The sequence below is a fragment of the Sitophilus oryzae genome, unplaced genomic scaffold (genome assembly GCF_002938485.1).
Source record: "Sitophilus oryzae breed Bouriz unplaced genomic scaffold, Soryzae_2.0 scaffold_1188_pilon_pilon, whole genome shotgun sequence".
Lineage (NCBI taxonomy): Eukaryota > Metazoa > Arthropoda > Insecta > Coleoptera > Curculionidae > Sitophilus > Sitophilus oryzae.
In genome coordinates, this window is record NW_022145824.1 from 74,027 (window position 1) to 92,813 (window position 18,787).

At 33.0% G+C, this 18,787-nt stretch overlaps 1 protein-coding gene across 1 annotated transcript in view; it reads left to right on the plus strand.

Moving 5' to 3' along the window:
- The first annotated feature begins 62 nt into the window (after nucleotides 1–62).
- Nucleotides 63–18,787, plus strand: part of LOC115891580 (phosphatidate cytidylyltransferase, photoreceptor-specific) — a 45,613-nt gene continuing 26,888 nt past the window's right edge. The window contains exons 1-3 of the mRNA XM_030912075.1: nucleotides 63–259; nucleotides 5,880–6,095; nucleotides 11,742–11,918. Of these exons, the coding sequence (XP_030767935.1) occupies nucleotides 194–259; nucleotides 5,880–6,095; nucleotides 11,742–11,918 (459 nt within the window). The 5' untranslated portion in view covers nucleotides 63–193. The remainder of the gene's footprint in view (nucleotides 260–5,879; nucleotides 6,096–11,741; nucleotides 11,919–18,787) is intronic.

An 18,787-nucleotide genomic window follows, 5' to 3' on the forward strand; every position in this document is an offset into this window, starting at 1 on the left:
AATGTCAAAAACAGCTGATTGTCGTAATTGACATTTGACAATTATGTCAGGCGCATGCGATATAACCTGAAAAATCGAACTTTTGTGTATTGATTTGGTTCATGACGATTAATAAACAAAGTTTAATTCAGTGTCCTAAATAGCTTTTAAATTTTTGTGTTTTCAAACAGTATAAATAAGTAAACGATTAGGTATGACTGACCTAAGAAAACGACGTGAATCTGACGGTAAACCTTTGGAGTCAGCTGAATCAGACCACGTAAGTGTCTTAAATTTTTAGATAAATTAAAATATCGGTAGTATCTTTTTTAATTTGCTTTTGATTTATTTCTATTTACTGATTATATTTAAAATACTTTTTGAGTCTTGAGTGGTATTTATTTAAATTAAATTAATTTTGAAAGTGACAGTAATCAAATATATTTTTCCTTTTAGAAATAAAATAATAAGCATTAATTAAAAACACACTTATTTCATGCAAAAATATTTTGATACGTGAAGCGACTCATGTGAATGTCACAGGGGCAATTGTTAATTCATATTATTAGTGTGGAAAATTGTATGCTTTTTAATCGCTTAACTATAGATGTCCGATATGTTTGAAACCTTACAAGCGTTGCTATTTTAAAAATATACGTTTATACAAGTCTGTTAATGATTTATTAAAGATGTTATGCATAGTTGTTTATTTAAGTGGGATAATTATTTAATGAGTCACAGTTGATAGTTATAATAATTTTAAACATATTCTATATACCTAGTGGTGTAAAATACTCTGACAAGGGGTAAGGGACAAAAAACTCACAATCTTTTAAGATGTTTATTTAAAATTAATTTGCTTCAAAAAAAGAAGCGGGGCGACATGTTTCGGGACTTAACAATTCCCATCTTCAAGCCCAAGAAAGCTAAAATAATTACAATCAGAATAATAAACAAATTCCAATAGTCATACAGAGGTCAAAAAATGTAAAATACAATCACAAAACAAATTAAAAGGTTAAAAAAAATCAAAAAAGGTTAAAAAGTTATTTCTATCACAATTATTCAATCACAGATAACATTATGGCAAGCTCAGTTTGAAAATTAAGACAATTAAATTAAAATCATAAAGGGCAATAATTTAAGTTCAACAAAAAACGAAAAAAAATCAAGAACTTTCTACCTGGAAACGACTTTCTTCTTGTAAAAACGAATCAACTTCTTCAGAACAATCTTCTAAATGTAAACATAACTTAATTTTTTCACAAATTTTTGCCACTCTATCACTTTTGGCATTATTATACCATTGTTCAAAAATATCTTTTATTTTAAGTACTGGACATTCTCCTAAAATAATCGAAAACTTAAAATATCGCAGTTTTCCGCAGACAGTGAAATAATGGTTTTAAAGTACAATACTTGGGACAACATTACACGAAAAATCTTGTCTACCATTTTATACCATTTTTTTAAAACCTTAAATAAAATTACACTACCAATTTTCATTCAGACTCGATTTGACTTTTTGGAATGGCCATGTATATAAAAGCAATGATCGAATTTAACAACAGCTAATATGGAAAAAGAATGTACTTACTATAGGTGTTTTTCTCCATTTTGTGCAGCTAGGAAATATTCTTTTCGTCTACACAATATTCACCCCAATTTAATTGAAAAATGCGGTCACTTAAACACACTTCCACTATAATAAAAATACTGATATTCAATTTTTGGTATTTGCATTGCTGCTCATGTATCAATTTTTTTCGTATATTTTTTGGTGATTATATACTTATGCGAAACAGGTTTTATCTGGTTTTTGTCCATAGAGCGCTAGACTGTGCATCGGTTCGAAACATCGAGGGCGTCATCCTGTAGCCCGTCAGCCCGTCCCCAATTATGCAGAAATCGTCCCACATTTTTCTTCAATATCGAATCATTAGTCCCACCCCGATGAAGATGTAAACGAAATGTCATATTCAATTTTGCATCGTGTGGCACCGTCGCTCACATTGCCTACCCTGCAAATTTGGTCGCGATCGGACGACATCAACTTTTGACATTTCTTACGTCAAAACTGACAGTGATACGTGTCGTACACGGTCAAGTTGGCCTTGGTCCAACCTATCCACATGTCGGAGGCAGATGCCGAATTCGGCCTATGTCCGAAATAATTAGACATATGGCGATTATAATTAAATATACCTACCTATATCCACAAAGTTAACGCGGAAGAGTTTTGATTGCATTGGTTTCATCTTCTATGTGGAGGGTGTTAATCTTTTGTTGTTATATTATACCAAAAAAAAGATTAACCCCCTCCGCAAGGAAGACTATTTATAACCATGAAGTTGGACTTCCAGGTATCTGGCAAGTTTAGTGTGGACAACTCGCCATATGTCTAATTATTTCGGACATAGGTCCACTTCGGCATCTGCCTCCAACAGACATACCAAATTTCATTTAAATCGGACGATTTTTTGATTTGATTCATTGATTATGGGGTTTTGTAGTGCACGAAACGTAGTCAAGATGTCATGAAAAGATGGGATTCTTCGAGTCCCATCTACTTTCCGAGTTTCAACCTTCTCATTCACATAGGGCCCGAGTTACAACCTTTGGTTACAATGCTCCAAAGACCCATTAAATCGGACGATTTGTTGCCATTGATGATGGGGTTTCCCAGCGCACGAGACGTCGCAAATCCGACGTCAAAATATCATGAAAAGATCAGTGTTTCAGCCCCCTAGCTCACATAGGGCACGAGTTACGATTCCCCAAGACCGATACCATTTTTGTGACGCTTAGCGACCTTGGCGTGACGCTTCGCGTAACGCTAGCTCGTGTGTCGTGGCCTTGAATTTTTACTCTCATCGCGCGTAAAGAAGTTTCACTTCAAAAACGGCGTCAACGATGGCTATGAAAAAAAGATCGCTGTCATTTTATATATAAGATTATATGGGGAATGTCATCAATGTTCATTTCCAAGCCAACTGGACGCCGTTTTTTTTCCATCATACGCTATTAAGTATAAGTGTGTATTTTTTACTTTATGAACATTTTTATAACATTTGATTTTATAATTTGATTGACGCTTTCTGAAATAGTATATCTAATGATCTTCCGGGATCCGAGACAAGACACTCTAAACACTCTAAAAAGTTAATAATGTATTTTTTACCTTGTTTATGAAAATAACTCTAGTGTATACATATACTTAAGATAAAATATAGACTACACTATTTACATCTAAACGCGATCAAACAATAATTTTTGTACACATGTTTACTTCTGGTCACAGTTGACCGCAGTCGACCGAGTCTTCCTTTCCAGCCTATGTTGTCACGTCTTTATTACTTTAATATAATCTATATATATATATATATATATATATATATATATATATATATATATATATATATATATATATATATATATCTATATATATATATATATATATATATATATATATATATATATATATATTTGGTATGCGTCTCAAAAGTTGCTCACCCCTATAACTTTTTTATTTCTTCAGATAAAAAAATGAGATTTGGTATGTTAGCATATGACATAAATTAGGATTGATTGACGTATTCAATTATTTTCGGTCACTTCCTGTTTAGCCGGAAATGACTACAACTTTTGATTTTTAAATGGCACCCTCGGTATTTTTTTACTTTATTCGATAGAAAATGACACTCTGAATCGAATGACATATCATATGTCAACTTTTGGCATATTCGCTCAAAAACAAATTGTATTTTAAATTTCAATCTAGAGTGCCATGGCTGTGTTAAAAACACTAATTTTTAATAAGGAGCCGTGGAAAAATAGATTTGACCGTCTAATGTTTTTAGTGTTTTGTCCTGGCCGGTTAAAAGATGACCAAATCGTATTTTTAATCATATCTCAATTTTTTCAAATGGAACGAGTGTGGCTCAATATCATATTTGGAAAAAGCATTTTTTACGAATAATTTGATACCACACACTTGGGATTTCGAGTAAAATTGTCGTTATGAACCGCAGGTTACAATTTCAAATAAACCATATGCGAAAATGTCAAAAGTTGATATATGATATGTCATTTATTTTCAGAGTGTCATTTCTATCAAATAAAGTAAAAAAATACCGAGGGTGCTAGTATTTTAAATTTCAATCCAGGTTGTCCTGGCGCTGTTAAAAACACTAAGTTTTAATCAAGGAGCCTTGGAAAAATAGTTTTGATGATCTAATATTTTTCGTGTCTTGTCTAGGCCGGTTAAAAGATGCACAAGTCGTATTTTTAATCGCATTTTTTTATGAATATATGATACCACACACTTGGTATTTTGAGTCAAATTGTCGTTATGAACCGCGTGTTACAAATTTCAATTAAACCATATGCGAACATGTCAAAAGGTGACATATGATATGTCACTCTATTCAAAGTGCCATTTTCTATCGAATAAAATAGAAATATACCGAGGGTGCCATTTAAAAATCAAAAGTTATAGTCATTTCCGGTGAAACAGGAAATGACCAAAAACAATTAAATGCGTCAATGAATCCTAATTTATGTCATATATTAACATATCAAATCTTGTTTTTTTATTTGAAAAAATACAAAAATTATGGGGGTGAGCCACTTTTGGGACGCACCCGGTATAATAAAGACAGTACCGAGTTAAATAAATCTAGTTTTCATTTTATCCACTTCTTAAAAGCTTGCTGTAATGGCACAGAACAATCATAAAGTTTTTTCACTTTCCCTGTCGCCGATTCTATTATATCTATAGAATAGATCCTGTTTTGATTAATATTAGGGTTGTAAATGTTTGACTAAAATTAATAATTTATTATTAATTTAAAAAATTAAATACGTAATTTCGATTATTAACATTTCTTCTATAACATGTATTTTATTATTTTTACCGTTTTTGGACTCTTAAGACGTTTTTTTTCTAAACTTTTATTTAAAAAACCTCTCCTAAATCTTAATAAAATATAAAAAAGTTACGATATATTTTTAATTGAATTATAGCTTCATTAAAATAAAAAAATACCCGGCTATGATACGGAGAGTTCAGGGGTAGAACTCAGGTAGGGGTGGTTAACTAAATAGCGATCGGTAGCAGTGAAGAATACTGACCTTGGCCCTACAAACTAAATGGCAAGCGACAGTATTCTTCATCGCTACCGATCGCTATTTCGTTACAGAGTTCCACCCGGGTGTACTGAGAAACGAAAGACAGTGTTGCATTTCTCGTCAGAGTCGTCAGGGAACGACCGTTACGATGGAGACAACCTATCTATCGCTCGTGTCGCACTCGTAATGCCGGGTCCAGACCAAGCAGACAAAACTGTGACAAGACAGAAACATTCATGTTTTACGACAAAGTTGTGGCAAATCCAATATATTTCTGCGACATTTTTGTTTTGTTTCAAAATTCGGAGACTTTTCAATGTCCCCTCTCGAGTCGGTAAAGATCAAAGTGTCTATGTTTTGTTCGTATATTTTGCGACAAGTTGTCGGCGCAGTGTGGATGGCGTGTGCTGCCAACAGTAGGAGACCAGTGAAATCACACTTGGTTAATAAAACTACTTCGCAATAACTAAATTTTTGACTTTTTTGTACTTTTGTTATTGCGCTGTGAATAATTTGTCTCAAGTTTGTCTTGTCAGAAGTCTCCATTTTTTTGCGAGTTTGTCTTGTTTTTGTCTCAAAATCGTGTTTATTTTTTGTCACCCTGGTCTGGACCCGGCATTAGAATCTAAAAAAATAACACAATAACAAGACATTGTCTGACCGCATTTTCCAGCTATTTATGAATAAGCTGCTCAGTCTATATTTTATTTTAAGTCTATGGTATGTACCTAATTGATAATTTATAAGAATGTCTTTATTTTTTATAATAGATTGACAGTGAAGATGATAAGATTCCCAAAGCTGCTGTGGACCTTTCGGGAACCATTCCGACGGGTACCGATAAGGCCCCGGGCCTTTTGGAATGGTTAGTGCGCGATCTACCCGATCGATGGCGAAATTGGGCCGTTCGAGCTATATTCAGCATGGTTATGATCTTCTTTTTCTTTCTGGTCATCTACGGTGGACCATTGGCTCTCATGATCACGGTAAAGTAAACATTTTCCTTGTATATTAGGTGTCAAAAGTTTCTGAAATAAAACTTATTATAATATGTATTGAAAATTTATTCGTGTTAAACATAGAATAAAGAAGAAATACAAATTCTTTTATAGGTACTGAATATTTCGTATGATGAATGTATGAAAAGTCGTTTAGTTGGCTTGGAAATGCCGACTATTGACATTTACCACAATATTTTACATACGAAATAACAGCGATCTTCATTTACAAGCCAACTCTGACGCCGTTCTTTGTTTAAAATTATATAATATTATATTAAATTGTTTAATGATTAAAAAATCCGTAATATTAACGTACAGTACGTCTATCCGTTCTGAAGCTACGGGGCATCCGTAAAGGGAGAAACGATATTCTCTCGAAGTTTCTCGTAAAAAATTAGACGACGCGTCCAGTAGCGTGCCGTGGGTAAAAGGGCGGGGTTGGCGAGCTATGTTGAGGTTGCGATTTCACTAGGGCGCATCACTCAGTCAGAGCTAAGGGCGGAGGGGGCAATCGCCCCCGCCCCCCGTGCCTCCTATACGGCATGCCACTGGACGCGTCCCATCAATAAAAATTTGACAAATTTGCAAGTAGCGAATGAAATGAGTGGGCGGTGACATATTCGTCAAGTAACGTGGATCCTCTGTCGCTTCTATTTTTTGTCCGCATTAATTTTATAGACACAGATCTAGTAGACGTTCTTTATTGAAATACGTACTATTAAAATTTACGGATTAATCTTGGCAACACTGTCTCCAGCAACTGCTCACTTTGTCGACTGAAAGCAGAACTACAGTACAGTATTCTTTATCCGCTGCACTGTGAACGACTATCAGCGCGCAGCGGCGGCGGCGCGGCGCAGAGTTAAAATCTCGGACAGATTGACTAGCGGCTACGGTATCGCCAGCTACATCTCGGACAGGTTTTGTACCACGAAATCGCTCATAATGTTGCGCATCTTCTCATTTCTTCAATCAACGCTACTGCTAATATTTATTCTTGACAATAGAACTTTTTAGCTGAAAATAGTCTTGAATAAGACAAGAATATGCGTTAAAACGTCGGAAATTTCTTAAATAAAGGGTTTTAAATTTCCTAGTCCTAAACCTGCTAACGCCATTTCATATAAAACATAAGGAAAAGACGCAAATCTATCACAGGCATGGGGAAAGCTATCGATCGTCATTTCCAAGCTATAACTGGACGCCGCGCCGTCTTTTTCGAATACGGTATTATGTGTTATGTAGTACAATATAATAAAAAAAACGGCATCAGCTATGGCTATGAATTGAAGATCGCTGTCATTTTATATGTAAAATTATATGGAGAATGTAATGGATCGCCATTTCCAAGCGAACTGGACGCGGTTTTTTTCTCGATCATACGGTATTAGAACAGAATATCTATGATTGTGTACGTATCTCGGTATATATGCTAGAATTAAAAATGAGTTTAGGGTTAACTTACTAGGACATCAACTTAAATAGTCGATGTAGAAAAATGCAGTTTATAAAAAGCATATTTTAAATTCCATAGGTGTACGTATACATATAGGAATAATGTAATTTTTATTGGTACTTTAAACTTTTGTTAATTATTGTAGTTCATAAAAAAACAATGAAACCGGACGTAAATGTTCATATAACGTTTTATGAATACTTACTAATTACCATATTGAGTTGCTAATCTTATACATAAAATAAATACTAAAATTTTAAAAGTATCGTGGGACAGACAACAAAAATTATAAAAATATATTTTTATTACTCATGCGGGGAAAGTAGTATCTTTTCGCATTCTTTCGGAGTTGAAAAGACGCTAATTGCCCAATTCACAATTACCACACTAGTTTTGAGCAAATTTAATGTCGATTTGACTGCGACAAGTAAACTTCTCGCACTCAAATTTTTATTGGCACACGCAAATTGACAAGCAAAAAAGACAGTCTCAATATTAATAATAAGTGTCAATATTAAGGAAGTTGAAATTTAAATACATTTTTTATTTTTTGTTTATTTATTACGTTGCTTTTTAATATATCTCTTTTGCTATATTTCATCATGTAAACAAATTATTAAACACCATTATGAAGAAGCAACGTTAAAATTCCTTCACTTTCTACTCTAAAATTCGATTTAAAAATTTCAAGTTTTTAATGTCATCTTTTGCATTCATCTATGGGGTGTTCCAAAAGTTGTTTTTCTTGTCACGAGATTTTTAAAGTATTTTTTACTTTTTAATAAGTCTCTTTTGTTTACATGATGAAATATAACAAAAGAGACATATTAAAAAGCAACTCGAACGAATGAGCGCACTCGCTTCGCTCGTGCGTTCAACTTCGCTCTCTTGGCCAATCGACAACTTTTCGCACTAGTTGCACAATATACTATTTTCTTCTTTTCCTTTATTTGTAATTAAATTTTAGAATAAGTGTGAGCTTTTTTCAACTAAACTGAACTTCATTTTATTAGTATACACAGGAATACTTGGCTTATAGAAAAGAAGGAATTAGTCTGGAATAGAGAATCAAATTATTTATGAGCATTTTAAAATATATGCAATGTGGTTGTTTTCTATTAGTCTAAGAGCTAGCAATATTTTCGAGAAATTATTTTAAGAAAGCTGGTTCTTTGATATATCTTTTACTATGCTCTCTGGAACAGCATGTGCGCCGTCTCGCTGCCGAAACACGTTGCGTTCACTACTGCGCATCGGAAGAAGATCCTATAATTTTTATTACTTGTGTCTAGCCCTAGCAGGCAACTATTAAGCTCGACCAATCACGTTAGAGTTTTTGACAAACACAAATGAATTAACACACTTCAAATAACCACGCTAACCAACCTGATTGGTCAAGCTTAAAAGTTGACTGCTAGGGCTAGACACTTCTGTTTTTATTTAGTGCGTAGTGTTGAATATAAATCGAGCAAGTCTCTATAGCGCAGCGCGCAGAGTTTCCGCCTATGAAGCGAGGAGTCCGAGTTCGAGACCAGCTCGGGGTATCTTCTTCTTAAGTATATAATGGAAAATAAATTTCTTGCAGCTTTTAGGTAGATATATAATAAAATTATATAAGAGTTTCTTGCCTTGAACTGCTAATATAGAAATTAATTCCACGCTGTGTTCGACATAATGTGGATCAACCTGCTCTCACTACCGGTTTCGGAGCCCTACCCCATCATCAGGTGAGCTTGGGTCTTTTCCACAATATGTCGAGCACAGCGCAGAGTATATAAACACGACTTGTCGTAAAGTAGCGGTAAGATATTAAGTCCCGCATCGCGAGATAGCGGCCTGCGTGCTAGAAGTTTATATAATTTTATTATATACCTAAAAACTGCAAGAAATTTATTTTCCATTATATAATTTGGGCTAGCCGAAAAAAGCCTTTATTTACTATCGATAGTTGTGCCTCGGTGGTACGAAAGTACTACCATTGCACGCAGGCCGCTATCTCACGATGCGGGACTTAATATCTTACCGCTACTTTACGACAAGTCGTGTTTATATACTCTAGAAAAGAAGAAATTAGTAGAATAGAGAATCAACTTATTTATGAGCTTTTTTTTTCTATAGGCTATTGCATTGCAACGAATCGGCATTTCAATGCAATCGCTATTTCAAAAATTAATGGTTTTCGTTTTTCTAAAAATTTATTGTTATATTTATCAAAGCAAAAACAAAGATAACGCCTAATAGAAACATTAAATTTATTAGATCCGCATTGTCTTTTGTCAGGACATTTTTATTCATTTATTTCTTTTTGAAAAACGTTTTTCCATATTTTTACACATGACATACGTCAAAATGATTTTAGTTGTTGTTGGGCATTCTGAATTGATTACGTACCTACAAACATTCTTTCGAAAACTTGATAAAAATTTTCCCGTTTGTTTAAGTAGAAATGAATTCGAATAATTGATAGTTTTTGATATATTATCTAAACATCTAATGCTTTTTACATGTTTAAAGTCCATTTTAATGTGATGCCATAGAATTTACAACAAATAGATGGTTTTAATTAAATATAATATTAATCTGAACAACGTTTTTCAACAACACAAATATTTACATATGTAAGGGAGTAAAGGGAACTAGTGATGGGCATTACGATTTTTTTTACTGAATCGAATCACACAAAATCAATTTCAGATATTGAATTGACTCCTACGATTCGTTCATTTGTCTTTTTCAAAGAATCACATGCACAAATTACGTTTTATAAAAACAAGAATCGTAACTGGCACTACCGGCGATAATTTGATAGGACAATTACTTAAGGGACCAGAAAAAGAAAAATACAGTTCTTTCATTTGTTTTTCAACACTTTATGACACTGGCGTAATTGGACTGATTATTTTACCAATAATATTAAATTATCAATCCAATTATTATAATAATATACAGGGTGGTCCGAACTGTATTCCGGAAACTTCGGCAGCATATTCTGCAGATAAAAATGTTTATTTTCAGTTACAGACACCAATTTTCATCCAAATATTCACGTTACTTCAGAAATTATTTGGAAAAAATCTAAATAAAAATAAAACTTCTACACCCTGTATCTCCGAAACTAAGCATTTTGGGACATACCTTTATACGAACTTTTTTACTTATTTTTATCTGCAGAATATGCTGCCGAAGTTTCCGGAATACAGTTCGGACCACCCTGTATATACTCGTATACTATTTATTAAAGACTTATTAATACCAATTTAATATTTTTCGATATTTTTAGAGCCATAGAAATGAGCATTGATGACATTCCCCATATAATTTTACATATAAAATGAGAGCGATCTTCATTTTATAACCATCGCTGACGCCGTTTTTTATCATATTGAGCAGAGGCCAAAACGCTATTTATTTGGAGTTGTATAAAAACACGATTTCGTCTTTTAGTCCGACATTTAATGATTTATAGTCGGTAATATTATTTTAAAAATTAAATACCTTACAGATACTCCCGTACTAATCACAGTATAAGTAAGTTTCTTTCTTGTAAATAACTAATATAAATTTTAACTTTCTTATCATTTGCATTTTATGCCCATGATGTTTGTTTACGGCTTTTGTTCAAGCCTAAATATTGGTACCTGACTCTATACCTACATCACCGCCGCCGCCGGCCGCGCCGTAGAAACGAATGATTACATTGTGATTCGAAAAAAGAATCGTGAGAATTGAATCACGATTCTTTTTACGGCTCATCATTCAAATCTTATGGATCCGTGCTGGCCACGATTTAATTGAACGAACCGTATTGTAAGCAATGAATTAATTCCCTCGACTCTTTGAACCAACGATCGCATTGTAATCAGATTCAATTCTCATGATTCTTTTTTCGGCTTATCGTTCAAATCTTATAGATCCGTGCTGGCCACGATTCAATTGAACGAACCGTATTGCAAGCAATGAATCGAATCTCACGATTCATTTTTAATACTCGTTCAAATGGACCACTCGTTCAATCTTTGCCCACCTTTAAAGGGAACACATTTTAAATTTGTCTTCATAGCAGTTAACATAACCTAAGTATACCATTTTTGAAAAACAAGCTATTAAGAAATAGCAAGTTTTAAAACCCAATTAAAAAACAAGGTATTATTTAATTCTTTAATCTTTAATTGCAGACTTTGGTGGTTCAAGTTAAGTGCTTCCAGGAGATCATCAACATCGGCTATGCAGTCTATCGCATTCACGGATTACCCTGGTTCCGATCTCTATCCTGGTACTTCCTGCTCACCTCGAATTATTTCTTTTACGGCGAAAGTCTCGTGGATTATTTTGGAGTTGTTATCAACCGTGTGGTAAGTCCTAATATATCAACTCATAATTTAAGAAGTTTGTGGTAATGCAACGAAAGTACAGGTTTTTTTTTCACACAACTTATTCACTACATTTTTAGAATTTATTTTACTGAGTTTTAGGTTAAAAATATTTTGAGATTATGTACATCTTTAAATATTTTTCTACTTCATTGCACTACCGGTTTAACCGGTAGTGGCTACGAATTTGGTTATAAATAAAAGAACTACATATTTGCTTCTGTATTTTATGCTTTTTCGATTCTGCATGAAATGTATAAAGACTGTTCAGCCATCGTTCACCGTTACGTCATCATTATTTGTCAAATATCAGTTTTAGGGTTTGTCTGAGATCAGTTCATATTGTTTAGAAAATTTTAAGTACGTTCTATATTATTGATTGAGCGACTTCGTTTTTTTTCGGCATTTATCCATTTTTTCTTGAACTCTTCATCAGTTACGATCCATTTAATTCCAATCCTTTGGACTGTTGAAATTCTTATTTTTAAAGCATCAGCAACTCGCTATATTATTTAAAAACGCTTTATATCAATTTGTATTTTACATAGGAGTATTACACCTTTGCATTGTACTTACTTCATATACGGCGGCGTCCACGAGCAAGAGTATTCTACCAGTGTCTCTTTTTCGAGAAAAATAATTTATAAGCTTACAAATGAGCACTTGTTCATTTAGGTTAAATATTTGAGGCATTTTTGCAACAAAAAAATTTAATATTGTTTCACAGCAACAATCAAATTCCCCAAATCAAATGATAATAACAATTGAAGGGTCCAGGGGAAAAACATGATGAGCGCCATTTTACTAATTTTACAGGAGAGCACTGGATGGCTGCTGGTTATCAGGTTCTTTCTATGTATTCTATATTTTTACTAGGTATATATCATGGGATTTAACAACTTATTGCCCTGCAGAGTTTATACATTATGTAGGGACCAGTTAGACCTACTATAATATTGCAAAATCCTAAAAAAATGAAATTTGCGCTTATCAAGTTTTTCCCTTGGAGCCTTCAATTACTAAAGCCCGAATTACATTTACGAGTAAGGCTTGATTTTCATGCATCCGTTATCCGACGATACGATGATACGATATTAATTTTATTGGTTGAATTTAAAGGCTTGGATTGGTTAACCGTTTCAAGTGATTGAGAGAGTTCGACAATATATGACGTGATCGTTGAATGATGGCTTAACATTTATACATTTTATTAATCTTACTACGTTACTCGCGACCCCTTTTCTACCTAAATACTCGCGTGGGGTATTTTACTACCCTAATTAATGTTTGATGAGAAACACGAGAAAAAAAATTGGATGTCATAAATGAGTAATTATGTAAACCATACCCATTTTTTAAATTTTAACAGTAGTAGACATTGATTGAAAAACTTATAAAGCGTAATTAAATATTAATTGCCTGAATTTTTGGATTCATAAACTGCTTTGACCTTATTTGCTAAGCCATTGTTGATGGATTTTACACATCCATTCAGTGCAGTTGGGGCATTTAATGATTTCATGATTCATGATTTCTGGGACAAAAATAACACCTTCCTTACTGACTTCTTCAAAAGCGAATATCTACAACTACGTGAGTAGTAGTAAGTAATCGAGGAAGTACCATGACTATAGGTATATTTTCACATGCGCGTATGATCCATCTGGATGAAATCGTCTGACGGCCATCTGTCGAGCCCGTACGACAACGCTTGCGAGTGGGCATATGATTAAATGCGTCATTTCATATGCACGCGGATAATCCGTTGAGTACCAATATAAAATACATGACTATGCGCAACGGATTGACAGAACATGTGACAGTACTTAAACTTTACATGAAAATTTAAGGTGCCCGGTAGAATTTATTTTAATGTAAAATTACAATTAATATTAATGTAGTTAATGGAATTCCTCATTAAAAATAAACTAAGAATAGAAAACATTGTAGAAATTATAGGTAAATATGTGTTATTGTTTAAATAGCAGAACAATAGTGCGATTTTTTTAAACGAGATCAAGGACATCCGATTTCGAAGGGGCAAAATTTAGGTGATGATTTGTTAGTATGACTTGGAGATCTACTTTGATACATCTGCAAATATCAGTAACCCCAATTTTTTACAACTTGACTCTTTTCTTTTACTTTCGTTTTATTGTATTAGGTTAATTAAATATTTAATATGAACTTTTGTATTTTTTATCAGACAATATTTATACGTGTATATTTTAATTGAAAAGGTACAGTACGATGGCAAAGTTAGAAGCAGCTGAAAGGGACAAGAACTGCCATGTTGCCAAATTGAAAGAAAATATGAAATAATAATTTTTGGTTTGATTTTGTAACCTCATTTATTATGATCTTTTCGTGTGAAAATTTAAATGCCCAATCTAAAATGATTCGACTTTATACACTTTAGTTTTTCAAAGATCATATTTTATTTATACCAAGCAGAACGTCAGTATCTAAAAGTTATATTTCCGTGTTTGCTATTTTTTTGAAACAAGAATAACTTTGTTTTGTTTATTTTAATAAAGTTCTTTTCTCATTTTCCTTTTGATATATGTAGCTGAATTTTTATTAAGTATTCCTGTAGATTAAATTTCTTATTCTGATAGTCATTCTTATGCCGGGAATCAAAACGGGATCCCGATCCCGAAAGTTGGTACCTCCCTAGAGATATTATAAGAAGACCAGAGAGATAATAAAAAGTGAAAGGATCTTTGAATAGCTATCATCTTTCCTCGTTCTACAGCAGTGATGGCGAACCGATGACACGCGAACTCAGTTTTGGTGACATGCATTTTAAAAGATAAAAAAATCATAATTCAAATAGTTGTCTCTCATAATGGCCAGAGTTGGTGGATAATAATGATATTATTACTTACGTTAATAATACGTATGTAATTCTGAAACCAGACGTGCATGTATGTACAGGGTGGACCATTTTGGTTGTTTCTATAGGGTATCTAGGAAACCGTGAGAAATATTCAAATTTTGATACTGCAGTCTCGGGTTCTTTTTTAGAAAAAATTACAATGGCGTAAACGGATCGTGGCTATCTTGATCGGTTTCGAAGCTACAGGGAGATTCTCAAATTTTGTACTTTTTGAAGATGTTCGATAGTTTGTTTATTTTAGCAACCACGGAAAAATGAATTATACATTCTAAAGGCACTTTTTTGTGTAGAATGCAGTGGCGTAGTCAGACTTTTTTCGAAAAAAATATTTTTTGAGATATTAACTATACTTATGTTTTTTTTTAAATAGAACCCGCTGTATATTTTTAAATTTTCTTATTCAGCTTGGCATGGGCTTCTCGAAAATATATAACACTCTATATTTATTTTCACTATTAACCTCAACATTTCAAATTTTTCTTAAAATATCCACTTAGTGGATAGTAGGCCGCGCCGAGGAACAAAGTAAACGGTTGTCATGATGATCGGAACATACCTTTGATGGATGCGGGACATTTCATTTCAACAGATTGAAGTGTGTGTATTTTAAATAATAAAAAAAATAGTAAATTTGAAAATTTTGAGAAATATAATATGTTAGAATGTTATATTGAGTCTAACAAACATAAGCAAATGGCAGCTGATTTATATTTTGAGCGGTATCCAGAGCGCGAGCAACCAAACCCAGCCATTTTTAAAAGGTTAGAAGATAGTTTAATCAATTTTGGATCTTTTCAAAAACCGCGTCCGAAAAATTATCAGAAAGAAGATAAAGAAAATCAATATATTAATGTCCTCGGAGCCGAATATACGAATTAGCAATTAAATAAAATGGAACAATACCAAGCAAATAAAAAATAAGTGTGAGAGAAACAAAAAAAAAACATATTTTAATATAAACTCAAGAGGTTACTTCAATCGGGCTTCTCAGTTAATATAAAAAAAAATAAATAAAAACATAAAGACTATATTAAATGATCAGACTGCTGCCCATTATTATCTAGACAGAGTTGGTACCGTCTCCGCACGCCGGCGCCGCCTCGCGCCGCTAACAGAATTCAATGGCTCTATAGTCTGTCCAACGAGAAGATCCTTGACAGTGATAGATGTGTGTGTCATTTTAATTTCAAAGTAGTTTATTTTATTTTACAAAGAAATAAGTTGGTACAACTGGAACGCATAGCAGGAAATTAATATATTTAAAATTTGACTGACAAGGACAAGTGATTACTTCAAAATATTGTGAAAAAAACTGTATAAAACTAAAAAATGTCAATCGAGTTATTTTATTTAATAACAAACGGTATGTGTTAATACAAAACAAACAAGAACAAGACGCCACATACAAAAAAAAATATAAAAAAGAACTATTTCTTACTTTCAAGCTTTATGAAACTTCCCGCATTTATGATTTTATTTATCAATATAACTTATGTACAAATACAAACTTGTAATATTCCGCAGGAATAAATAATTAAAACAACATAAATAAAACAAACTATTTTATTAATAATAACATTTACCAAATTTTATACCTTAAAGGTTAATTTAATTAACTTTAATATTAATTTTTTTAAACCAGTAGGTACCTTTTGACATTATTTTTCTCTGCAGTACTAAAATCCATTATTTACCTATCGTGTGATGTCGATATAGCTACTCCAGTTTTTAGTACGTATTTAGTATGGTCCTTCTACCATATTCGAGATGCACTTATCTACGACGAGATGGTATACGAACTTTATTGATGGTAACTTTATTGGTGTATAAGACTTTCTGCCTGGGCAGCAGTATTAACCATAAACAGTGCTCTGGGCAAAGCTCTGGGTCTACAGTTAATTTTCACTCGATTTTCCTCCTCCACTTGATTTCAAAAGACACAAAACACACGTAATAACACTAATCAAAATGCATCATCTTCCAAAACGCAGTATTTGATTAAAAGTTGACACAAAATTCTAACCTATAATTTGGCAAGACTTTGACAAACGTCAAAAATCTAAAGGCGAGTTCATACGCATCGGCGTCCGTTTGTCGTTTATCGTTCCGTCAAACCAATAAAATTGAAATACGATCTCTCATTTTTGAAATAAACCAATAAAACTGGTTAAAAACAACAGAGACGATGCATTTATAATTAAACTCATCCATAGTTAACTTAAAAATTATTAGAAACTTTTTTTAGTTAAATAAATAGATTGGTATGGGACGTCATCTGCTTTTGTTCTGTCATCGTCTGTCGAAATCTTACCTGAGAGTAAAAAAACAGAGTATACTTGATGTTGGATCTAGTGTTACGGCTCCGAGGACATTAATATATTGATTTTATTCATCTTCTTTCTGATAATTTTTCAGGCCCGGTTTTTGGAAAGATCCAAAATTGATTAAACTATCTTCTAACCTTTTAAAAATGGCTGGGTTTGATTGCTCGCGCTCTGGATACCGCTCAAAATATAAATCACTTGCCATTTGCTTATGTTTGTTAGACTCAATATAACATTCTAACATATATTTCTCAAAATTTTCAAATTTACTCATTTTTTATTATTTAAAATACACACACTTCAATCTGTTGAATCTGTGAAAGGTATGTTCCGATCACCATGACAACCGTTTACTTTGTTACTCGGCGCGGCCTACTATCCACTAAATGGATATTTTAAGAAAAATTTGAAATGTTGAAGTTAATAGTGAAAATAAATATAGAGTGTTATCTATTTTCGAGAAGCCATTCCATTTCTATGCCAAGCTGAATAAGAAAATTTAAAAATATACATTTCTTTTTATGGTTCTATTTAAAAAAACTTAAGTATAGTTAATATCTCAAAAAATATTTTTTTCGAAAAAAGTCTGACTACGTCACTGCATTCTACACAGAAAAGTGCCTTTAGAATGTATAATTCATTTTTCCGTGGGGGCTGAAATAAACAAACTATCGAACATCTTCATAAAGTACAAAATTTGAGAATCTCCCTGTAGCTTCGAAACCGATCAAGATAGCCACGATCCGTTTGCGCCATTGTAATTTTTTCAAAAAAAGAACCCGAGAGTGCAATATCAAAATTTGAATATTTCTCACGGTTTCCTAGATACACTATAGAAACAACCAAAATGGTCCATCCTGTACAGGGTTATCATTTTAGTTTGACCCACTTTTAAAAGCTTATAACTTTTTTGTTTATTGGGTTAAAGCATTCATTCAAAAAACATATCGTAGAAGTTTCAGACAAGTTTTTGCGAGTGTTGTCAAAAATGACAGTAGGTGTCACATGTCAGATTTTTAAAACTAAAAAAAAACTTTTTAAATGGGACACCCTGTATATTAGTAGCGCATTAGATAGTCCCCTTTTCTCCGAATTCAAAAATGTACCACACATGTGCATTCTTCTTCTTAATTTCATTCAAGATTGACAAAAGCATGTAAAATTTTTGAATGACTGCTTTAACGCAACAAACAAAAAAGTTATAAGCTTTTAAAAGTGGGTCAAACTAAAATGATAACCCTGTACAATAATATTGTGTAACAAATAATAAATATTTTTAGTTTTTTAGTCTTTACTTTTGTGATGTGTGACACGCCACGAAAATTATGTGTCGATTTTTCAAAATTTTGACACACTGAGCTCACCAGGTTCACCATCACTGTTCTATAGGAACCATAGCACAATGTTCATAGATACCAACCTTTCAGACCTATTATAAAGGTGGGCGGTTTGGATAGAAATAAATTTGGATAGTCTACGATTCATGTAGAACCAATAAATGGATAACTTTCTAATACGTTTTATTGCCCTTATTGGTACTTTTATATCTCTATTATACAGGGTCCCGCAACAGTGCGTTGAGCATCACAGAAATTTTGTAGTTTCCGCCAATAATAATTCAGATTCCT